Consider the following 11,109-nt stretch of genomic DNA (forward strand, 5'->3'; position numbering starts at 1 on the left):
CGGAGTATGCCATTTGTTCGGGGCAGTGTGGAAGCAGAGAGGTTTTTAAAAAAGTAGCGGAGATCCCATACAACATTGTCAGCAAATTCTAGACTTGATAAAAGCCATAATGAAACCTCAAGCATTGGCTATAGTAAAGTGCCAGGCACATAAAAAAGGAAACGATGTAATAACAAAGGGAAATCAAGCTGCAGACGAGGCTGCTAGAAAAGCGTCCGGATGTACGTCAGCCGTCATTGCCCCCCAGGTAAGCCTAACTCCAGAACCTGAGGTAGAGGACCTAATTGAAATACAAGGTAAGGCAACTTTGGCAGAACAGACAATGTGGAGAAAAAGGGGGGCCAAGCAGAACCCGGAAGGCTTGTGGAGCACGGAAGACGGTTTGTTGGTAGCGCCCACCCCTCTACTGACGATTCTGATTTCAGAAGCGCATGGGATGGACCATTGTGCAAGGGGGGAAGTGATAAGGAAAATAAAGAAGGATGGTTTTTGGTCACCTTATTTACAGGCTTCAGTGGACTTTGTCTTATCACAGTGCACAAAATAATGCTCGGAAGGGAATTACAACCCCAATAGGTCACATTCCTGTACCTGAAGGACCATTTAAACATCTAGTGATCGATTATGTAGACATGATAAAGACAGTGAGAGGTAAAAGATACATGCTGGTAGTAATTGATCGATTTAGCAGATGGGTGGAGGCGGTACCTTCAAGAGATCAAGGGGCAAAGACAGTGGTAAAATTTCTGACAAATAAAGTGATCCCAAGGTTTGGAATACCTACAGAAGTTAGCTCAGACAATGGTTCAGCTTTTATCCAGAAAGTGGTCAAAGTGGTACTACAGGCGCTGAGGATAAAGCAAAGATTTGGATGTGTATACCACCCTCAGTCGCAGGGCATGGTAGAGAGAATTAATGGAACCCTGAAAGCCAAACTAAACAAAATTTGTGCAGACACTAAACTTAATTGTGTCAATGCTTTACCGTTAGAATTGATGAGTTACCGCATGCAAACTAATCGAATAACATGCCTGACACCGCATGAGATGCTCACTGGGAAGCTATCATACCTGTGATAGGGGTAAGCAAAAATGTTGAATGGATAAACTATATATACTACAATCAACAGAGATTCATCAACTACACCGATGATGCACTGGAGGCCTTAGGGCAACAGCTGGATGCAACTAGGAGGGTGACGTGGCAAAACAGACAGGTACTAGATTGGCTTTTGGCAGAGAAAGGGGGTGTGTGTGTAATGTTTGGAGAACAATGCTGCACTTTTATACCGAACAATACTAGCCCATAAGGGCCTTTCACCAGAGTAATGAATAAGTTAAAGAATCTGCAGACGGAGGTTAAACAGAATGCAGGATTTGAACATCAGTTCTTTGATTGGTTGGAAAGTAGACTCGGAGGATGGGGAGCATGGCTGACTAAAATAGCAATAACTGTCAGTATTATATTGTTGAACTGTGCGCTTGTGCTGTGCTGTTTTCTTCCTTGTCTCAAATCTCTTGTAGTGCATGCTGCAACCAAACAATTTCCGATGCTCGTGGCAATTACTGAAGCAAGCTTAGTGGAGAAAGAAACACCAAAAATGTATCGTTACAGCTTACAACACCTGCAGGATGAACAAGAGCAAAACAACAGTGTGGAAGTAAATTGTAAGGGCTTCTGAGTCTTTTTCCCTGTCTCAGGTACAGAAGGACAGGTTTTTGGCTCAGCAGCCCAGGGTAACAGGGAGAGAATACTTTGAGGTCTTGGCGCAGAAAATTATAGTTTAACCCAAGATTTGGGAATAAGTGCTTGAGTTTATTGGGGCTTTTGTGCGCAGACTCTTCGTCTTTTCTCTGTGTGAGACCCTCTGGGTCTCAAAGGGGGGATATATTGGAGTATAAAAGTTGAGATTATTTGATGTGTAACCAAAACTATGTAGTCAGCTTTGAACCTTGCTATTTGCTATGCATGTACCCAATTTAGTAGGAGAATGAAATCTTAAGAATGTAGAAGACAATGGTTTGTTAATAAGAAGAAGCTAAAAGACGTAGATTATGTAGTCTGAGTTTGCTATTTGCTATGCTTGTACCCAATTTAGTAGGAGAATGAAATCTTAAGAATGTAGAAGACAATGGTGTGTTATTGAGAGGTAGCTAAGAGATGTAGATTAGAACATGATTAAGTCAATGGGTAGAAACAATAGTGGCAGATGTACGTGTGATACGCAACTATAGACCGATTGCATATGCTAATGCAACTAAGCCAGGAGATTGCTATAAAACATGCTATGTCCAAGGATTGGTGGGCAATCAGCGACTAGCTCAATGACTGTCTCAGGTTTGATTTGCAAATTAAAGTTTAATACTTCTTGAAGAATCTTCTGCGTCTCCTGGTCATTTGTGGGGCACGAAAAACCACGACAAAATTATCCAATGACAGAAATGTTCTTTCTTGTGAGTCTGGAAGAGAGATTCTCATGGCCTTTTGCTGGGGAGAGATGAGAAGACGTGAATGGAGAGAGTGGGCCCTTTTTCTTTCTTTTTGTTTTCTTTACTAACCCTATAATCAAAGTAAGAATTATAAATCTTAATAGTTTAATCACATATTATGTACCATTTGTTACTTCAGGTGTCACACAGACGCAAACCTATAAAACTACCAGCAACAATTGAACACACTTGGAGTCTGGTTTTGCAGTTAACAAACACTATTTTATTGGTAACTACTAATAATAGTGAACTTAAACCAGATAATCCAAGGGTTAGCAATGTTATGCATATATAGGTGTGAATACAGGTTTCCCCCGGTATCTGAAGGTAGAGCGTTCCTATGAAACCGTTTGTAAACCGAAATGTCATGAAGCGAAGAAGCAATTACCATTAATCTAAATGAGAAAAGATTTTGGACGTTCCCAGACCCAAAGAATAACCCACCAAATCATACCAAATAGCACATAAAACCTAAAATAACACTAACCTATAGTAAAAGTAGGAATGATATGATAAATATACACACTATATAAAGTAGAAATATTGTATTTACAGTGTAGTTTCACTGAAAATCGGGAAGATAGTGAACTGAAATTGATTTGGAGAGAAAAAGAATCGGCACGTGCACAGCTATGCACGTACACACATGCGTACACAACTGCCGCACAAGGCTTCACGGTCATGGTAGTCTTTTTCGGGGTAAACTCACATATAAAGGAGGCATCATCTTTATCGTAAAAGCGAAAATCCTCTTTGGTCAGCAAAAACAGGTACTAATGTAGGTCTTTCGTAACAGTGAGCTGTCGTAAAGCGAGCGTCCCAAAAACGGGGGCCACCTGTATATAAAATCCAAACCTAGGTGGTAAACGGCATAGTCTTACGATGATGTGGTAGATTCAATTTAGTTCACAAGATTGGGGGGGGGGGGAGAGGAGGGAGGGAGGGAGGGAAGGAGGGAGAGGGAGATGTAATCCAAGTAAACAAGTGTTGTTGACCTTTTCCAATGCCCATCAAATCTTCCAAGTTAGCCAGAGATGACCAACTGAAGAGCACCTTCTTCAAGAGAAAATCTACCAACCCAGGCAAGGGTTAGACTCACCGGTAGATTCCACAGGGTCGCTCTTACACGCACTAACAGCCACAGATCGACTCTTCTTTATCGATCCTCAAATCCCACCCTGCTAGAAAGTCCAACTGGCAGAAACTTTCATCACTTGCCTTCGTGCGTCCGCGTGTCCTGCGAGAAAAGCAGTTACGTGTGTTTAAATACCGTTGTGCTGAACACCAGCTGTCCATCATGTAGCTCCGCCCCCTCTCTCTGTAAGAAGTCGCTTGTTTGTTCTGTGTCGGTAAAGGATCATTCTGACCTTGCTTAACCACAGAGAGTATAAACATTTGCTGGTCACCATAGCAACCCAGCACTTCTGCAGAAATCCAACAGCGTGTCCAAAGTCAGTCTCGGTTCTCTTTGCATTTTAAAGAGATAGTCCATAGAAAGTATGAACCCCAGGGGCAGATTACACAGGGGACACATCGCACAGTATCCACACAAACGAGATTCTTCAGTTTGGCCAGACTGGGGTGGGGGGGCTATAAACCCCTCTGTTAAGCTGCCAGCAGAACTGAGAGCTACATAAGATTAGATGACTGAGTGAATCGCTTCCTACATTCACAGCAGGTGAACGGCCTCTCCCCAGTGTGAACTCAATGATGCACACTGGTTGATTTGGCTGAGAGAATCTTTTCCCAAAGTCTGAGCAGATCGGTCTCTACCCAGTGTGAAGTCGCTGGTGTGCCTTTAGGATGGATGACTGAGTGAATCCTTTCCCACAGTTTGAGCAGGTGAATGGCCTCTCTCCAGTGTGAACTCGCTGATGTACCTTCAGATGGGATGATGCAGTGAATCCCTTCCCGCAGTCTGAGCAGGTGTACGGCCTCTCTCCAGTGTGAACTCGCTGATGTATCTTCAGATGGGATGATGAAGCGAATCCCTTCCCACAGTCTGAGCAGGTGATTGGCCACTCTCCGGTGTGAACTCCCTGGTGTGCCTTCAGTTGAGATAACTGAGTGAATCCTTTCCCACAGTCTGAGCAGGTGAACGGCTTCTCTCCAGTGTGAATTCGCTGATGTACCTTCAGTTGAGATGACTGAGCGAATCCCTTCCCACAGTTTGAGCAGGTGAATGGCCTCTCTCTGGTGTGAACTCGCTGATGTACTTTAAGTTGAGGTAAATCAGTGAATCCCTTCCCGCAGACTGAGCAGGAGAACGGCCACTCTCCGGTGTGAACTGACCGGTGTTTCAGTAACTTATATGACAAAGTGAATCCTTTCCCACAGTCTGAGCAGGTGAATGGCCTCTCCCCAGTGTGAACTGACTGGTGTCTCAGTAAGTGAGCTGAAGAAGTGAATGCATTGCCACAGTCCGAGCACGTGAACGGCTTCTCCCCAGTGTGAACTTGTTGATGTACCTTTAGTAGAGATGATGAAGTGAATCCCTTCCCACAGTCCGAGCAGGTGAATGGCCTCTCCCCAGTGTGAATTCGCTGATGTACCTTCAGTTGAGATGACTGAGCGAATCCCTTCCCACAGTCTGAGCAGTTGAATGGCCTCTCTCCGGTGTGAACTCGCTGATGTATCTTCAGTCGAGATAATTCAGTGAATCGCTTCCCACAGTCTGAGCAGGTGAACGGCCACTCTCCGGTGTGAACTGACTGGTGTCTCAGTAACTGATATGATGATGTGAATCCCTTCCCGCATTCTGAGCAGGTGAATGGCCTCTCCCCAGTGTGAACTGACTGGTGTCTCAGTAACTTATATGCGGAAGTGAATCCCTTCCCGCAGGCTGAGCAGTTGAATGGCCTGTCCCCAGTGTGAACTGACTGGTGTCTCAGTAACTGAGATGACTGAGTGAATCCTTTCCCACAGTCTGAGCAGGTGAACGGCCGCTCCCGAGTGTGAACTCGCTGGTGAGCCATTAGGTTAGTTGACTGAGTGAATTCTTCCCCACAAATTCCACAGATGACCAGCCTCTGCCCAATGTAAACTGATTGGTGTGTCCAGAGGTGGGATGACAGACTGAATCCGTTCTCACACACAGAACAGGTTAATGGCCTTGTCCCAGTGTGAACTTGCTGATGTACCTTCAGTTGAGATGACCAAGTGCATCCATTCCCACTGTCTGAGCAGATGAATGGGCTCCCCCCATGTAAACTAACGGGCGTGCCATTGGATCAGATGATCGAGTGAATCCCTCCCCACAGTCTGAGCAGGAAGGATGATCGACTGAATCCCTTGCTGCACTTCTTAAATATCTGGACAGAGACAACAAAACTGGCGTGTTGTGTTCGAGATTCCCGTAGGCAAATTCCTTGTCATTTTTAACCTGTAAGAAGATTTACAAAATTCATCAATGGGTGCAGGGCATTTCTAATAAGATCGCTTGAGTTGTCAAGGTGTCAGCTGGCATCACACTGTTACAGTGAAGAGTTGGAGAGAGAAACCATGTTCTAACTGGGCACGGTGCTGGTATTAGGAATGACCATCAAATTCTCTGATGCTTTTCCTGTCTCTGTAAGAATGGGGCATTTCTGCTATCTCCGATCTGTGACCTGGCTCAGTTTGACTCTCTCCATTGGTATTATTCCCTGTTCCCACTGAGCTGCATGGGTTCCTGGCCCCACAGTAACTGAAACACTCTCACACAAGTAGCCTGCAATCCGTTCCATGCACCCACAACTCTCACTGTAAATAAAGTTACCCCTGACATTCCCTCCGTATCAACTTTCAAGCACCTTAAAAATATGCTCCCTCACGTTCGCCATTTCAGCACTGGGGAAAAAACCTCTGGCTATCCACATGATCAGTGTCCCTCATCATCCTATACATCTGAAAAAGGCTCGAAACATAAACAAAGATATTATACATTTCTTTGAGGATTTGTTGGGAATTGACAACATTATGACAGTATAGATAGGGTACAGGTAAGCAGCTATTTCCACTGAGGATGGGTGCGATGACAACCATAGGTCATGGGTAAGTGGGGAAGTGAAAATTTCATGGGAACATTTGGAAAAGCTCTTTACTGAAATGGTCGTGAGAGTGTGGAATGAGATGCCAACACAAGTGGTGAATATGAGCTCGGTTTCACCACTTAAGAGAAGTTTGGATGGGAGCCTGGATGGTACGGGTATGGAGGGTGATGGTCCCGGTGCAGGTAGTTGCATTAGACAGTTTAAATGTTTGTTTGGCATTGACTGGATTGGGCAAATAGCCTGTTTCTGTACTGAACTTCTCCATGTTTCTGTGACAGAGAAGCTGGCCAAACTTGTTTGGAAGGGAAAAGGTTGGACTGACAACGGAGCAGCAATGGCTGGAGTTTCTGGGAGAATTCAGGAGCTGAGTGATCGATACATCCCAAAGAAGTGGAAGCATTGTAAAGGCAGGAAGACATAACCGTGGCTGAAATGAGAAGCCAAAGCCAACATAAATGTCAAAGAGAGGGCAAACAAAAGAGCAAAAACTATTCGAAGCTTTTAGAAACCAACAGAAGATGATTAAAAATAAGTCAGATGAGCTCGGGGGTGGAATTATGATACTGTTGTCATTAATGGGTCTCGGTAGCACCCAACAGTCTGAGGCATTTAGAGGAACAAAATATCGGGGGCCTCAATATCTCTTGAAATCCAAGGTTCCCTGCACCAGTTACCTTTCAACATACAAACTCTACACTCTCAAAAATGTCTCTTCTGAAGGCCTCCCGCTTACCAAGTACTCCTTTGCCAGAAAACGGCCTATCCCAAACCACACTTGTCAGGTCCTTTTGACACCATCAAGACTGACCATTCATCCCCTCTGTTCTGTTCCCCTAACTAACGAATCCCCTATCACCCGTTTGACTTTCCTCTGCCAGGTAATCCCTCCCTCCCCAACAGTTTCTAAAGCAGCCCACCTGGCTGTTGTGTGGGATGGCAACAAGAGTACTCTGCGATGGCTATTTAACTTCATTCCCCTTCATGTCTCTCAACCAGTTTCCTGTGTCCTGCACCTTAGGTGCAACTCACCTCTCTTCATGTCATATCTATCACCCCCTCCAACAGCTGGATGATCCAAAATTCATCCATTTTCAGCTCCATCTCCTTAAAGTGCAGCTGGATGCACATCTTGTAGGTTAAGCTGTCAGGGACACTGGAGTTCTCCCCACCTTCCCACCAATGTCCCCTCTAATTTGTAATGACCAGTTTGCACATAAATCTTGTACTGTGCATTCTCTTACCCAATGACGACATGTGCACTGTGAATTTTATATAGAGAGGTATTCATTTTAACAGCCAGCAAATCACTGTCTGTAAGAACTGTGATCTCCTCTGGGTTCGATCCAGTTCATCTGCACTCTCACACCATGTCACAGGCCTGTAACAGGTAATGAAGGATTTTCCCAACAAAGCTTTTGCACATTGTCTATAAATGGTTTGCTTGCTAAATTATGCTTCAAAAATTCAGATTTCCAAATATCACTCCACCTCTTCCCACTTGTAAACTCTCCAACAACTTTTGCATCACCACAATACACACAGGTAACACCAGTTTCTGTATTGTACATAACTATTTCCCCTGAACCCTCCCCTGGGTGTCTGACGGTGGTGAACTCAGTGATGGTAATGCCAATGAATATGAAGGGAAGGGCAGTAGTCTGTCTCATTGGAGTCTGGCACATTTGTGATGTGAAAGCTACTTGTTGCCCAGGGCAAAGGTTTTTGATATCATTATCTTCCCTGAAAGAATGGGTCAAAACATGTCGTCACGGGTAGAAAAGTCGAGAACAAAAGGAGGTAGCTCAAGCAACACACACAAAATGCTGGAGGGACTCAGCAGGCCAGGCAGCATCTATGGAAAAGAGTACTAATTCTGAGTTCCTCCGGCATTTTGTGTGTGTTGCTTGGATTTCCAGCATCTGCAGATTTTCTCTTGTAAGTAATTGGAGATAGAACAAAGGTGATTTTCTCAACTGCGGATGTAAAAGATTTTGTTCCCTTTCTCCGAGTTCCTAATCCTTGCATTTAGATAGCTGGAGCTCAGCTCTGTCTGAGAGATCCATCGGTTCCCATTCCCTCATCAGCCGGAAGCTCCCCGGGGCCCGTAGGGCTGAGAGAGAGGGAAGAGAGCAGGACTGTCCCGGGATTACGGGTCACGCTGTGCGGAGTTCACAGGAATTGTCCCGAAATCACTGTTTAAGACAGTCGCCCCGAAATATTCGCTTACCTGCGTCCGATCCGGCAGCCGTTTTCCAGAGGCCTTTTGTGAACTGCGCGCATGCGTGATATTCGCATACGTCATCAACATTGACGCCTGCGCATATGATCGATGCTTCAGCGCCGGCGAAATTTTTAAACAGTTACTGCAAGCACCGCTTCTATGTCCATACCTCAGTTTTTTTTTGTATATAGAAAACTCAGCGGGTGTTTTAACGCAGAAAGCGGCTCACATAAACAATATACTCAATATCAAAGTATATCTAATGCCAAAGTACAATCCTCTTACAAAGGCAGATATAAAACACAAGAGATTCTGCAGTTGATGGAAATACAGAGACGCGCACACACAAAATGCTGGAGGAACTCTGCAGTTCAGGCAACAACTAAACAGAGGAGTACACAGTCTAGCCGTGCTGAAGGGGCTTGGTCTAAACGTTGTCTATTTATTCCTCTCCACATTTGCTGCCTGATCTGTCGATTTCCTCCAGTGTTTTGAATTTTTTTCAATCAATTTTCAAATGTTTCCGATCTTTCATCTGCAGGCACATCCTGCTGGCCTGATTCCTCCTTCTCCTCTTAAACTCTAGACCCCGTCTCTTTCCGGAGCCCCAAAACCCTGACTCAGGATGGCCACCGTTTGGTTTCTGACTCTGCTCCATCGAAGATTCACTCGCTAGTCTGCGGTCAGACTTTAGAGGCGCATTGCAACAACCCAGCTGTTTGAAGCACGTCCTCTGAAATGAGTGAAAATGTTACAATGACGTTCAAAAGAGCAGTGAAGAAGGAGTTTAATATTCTGATATGGAACAGAAACATGGGCACGAACCAGATCGGCCGAGTGGCCACTCTAGTGTACATTGTGAGTGTGGTAGAGACAGTAAGCACCTGAGACACGGGATTTGATACAGAACTGATTTATCTTTCACAGATCCACAATATTAAACACCAGTCTAGTTTAAGACTAACATCAGCAGAACAGACTCCTCCAATGCTCAGTGACCAGGGTTCAGTCCTGGGTGCGATGAGCAGCCGCAAGAACTGCAGAATCTGACAGTAACAGTCCCTCATGAACCTGCAGCTGCCTTCAGTCACCGTGATGGTTAAACATTTAACACGGAGCTGATTTGAACTTCCTCCCTGATGTGAAGTTGCTGGTGTTGCAGCAGCTGGGATGATTGAGTAAAACTCTTTGCTCACTCCGGACAGAAATGTGGCCTCTATTTATTGTGAACTCACCGGAGCATCACAAGGTGGGTTAACTGAATGAGTCTCTTCACACACACGGAGCAGGTGGACGGCCGCTTCCCAGAGCGAAGTTGCTGGAGTTTTGGAAATAGTGAAGGATGTTGTCACGCTGCATAAATCGCAGGGTCAAACAGTTAAACAAAGCTGGGAAAGAGAGAGAGAGAGAGAGAGAGAGAGCGAGAGAGAGCGAGAGAGAGAGAGAGAGAGAGCGAGAGAGCGAGAGAGCGAGAGAGCGAGAGAGCGAGAGAGAGAGAGAGAGAGAGAGAGAGAGAGAGAGAGAGAGAGAGAGAGAGAGAGAGAGAGAAATGGAAAGTTCGAAACAAAGGGCCTAGTGACCAAAGGTCACTGTTTGGATTCCCCTATGCCCACAAGGTGGGGTGACTATTGATCCAGCGTATACCAAATGTGTGATTGTCACTTTGTTACATCCATTGGAGTGGATCTGTTGATTTGGGAGTATCCTGTGAGGACCACTTGTGCTAACCCTTGCATGGGGGTGGTAATTCACTTGCAGAGGTACCCCTGTGAACAATCACTGTTGGTGATGATTCGTATAATCCATCTGGGGATTTTGTTGGAGTATCTCGTGGCTACCACTTTTGTTAACCCTTAGCTGGATTCGGGTGTGTTATGTGGTAAACACTTGTGAGAAGGGATATTCTGTGGAAATCACTGTCGGTAATACTTTGTGTGTTGGATCTGGATTGGGAGTACCTTGTGGAATAAACCTGTGTGTTAACCCTTGCTTGGGTGGTAGTTCCTTCTGAAGACAGTACTCCTGTGATAAGCTACTTTTGGAGATAATTCATATGTGGATTTAGAACAACAACGGATAAGACCTACAGCGACTGTTATCCTGTTTTACCACTGTGGAATTTGTGGAATTCAACGTAATTGCCTTCTCCTGACATTCACCTTGGATTACAAATATCTCTCTCTCGTCATTGATTCCGTGGATGAACTGAACTTTCATACTTTACCATCTCAAGACTTTAAGCTTGGTATTTCCTGAGCTCAGTGGTTTGGGAGTTATATTTACACATGTGTGTACTCATAACACTTTTATCTTTTGAGTATTTTGCTTAATTGGTTATATTATAAGTAGAGACGAATAAAGACAGTGG

General features: G+C 44.8%; 1 protein-coding gene across 1 annotated transcript; it reads right to left on the bottom strand.

Moving 5' to 3' along the window:
• Window positions 1-2,689: 2,689 nt before the first annotated feature.
• On the bottom strand, window positions 2,690-8,795 carry LOC140723578 (uncharacterized). Its single transcript, XM_073038152.1, has 2 exons — window positions 8,748-8,795; window positions 2,690-5,871 (listed from the first exon to the last, which is right to left on the bottom strand). The coding sequence occupies exon 2, from the start codon at window positions 5,462-5,464 to the stop codon at window positions 4,259-4,261; it is 1,206 nt and encodes a 401-aa protein (XP_072894253.1). The 5' UTR covers window positions 5,465-5,871; window positions 8,748-8,795; the 3' UTR covers window positions 2,690-4,258.
• Window positions 8,796-11,109: the final 2,314 nt, after the last annotated feature.

Source organism: Hemitrygon akajei, unplaced genomic scaffold (assembly GCF_048418815.1).
Source record: "Hemitrygon akajei unplaced genomic scaffold, sHemAka1.3 Scf000119, whole genome shotgun sequence".
In the NCBI taxonomy this organism is placed as follows: domain Eukaryota; kingdom Metazoa; phylum Chordata; class Chondrichthyes; order Myliobatiformes; family Dasyatidae; genus Hemitrygon; species Hemitrygon akajei.

Excerpts from the sequence above, each read along its gene's own strand:
- LOC140723578 (XM_073038152.1), bottom strand. The coding sequence starts at position 5,464 with ATGGCTCACCAGCGAGTTCACACTCGGGAGCGGCCGTTCACCTGCTCA.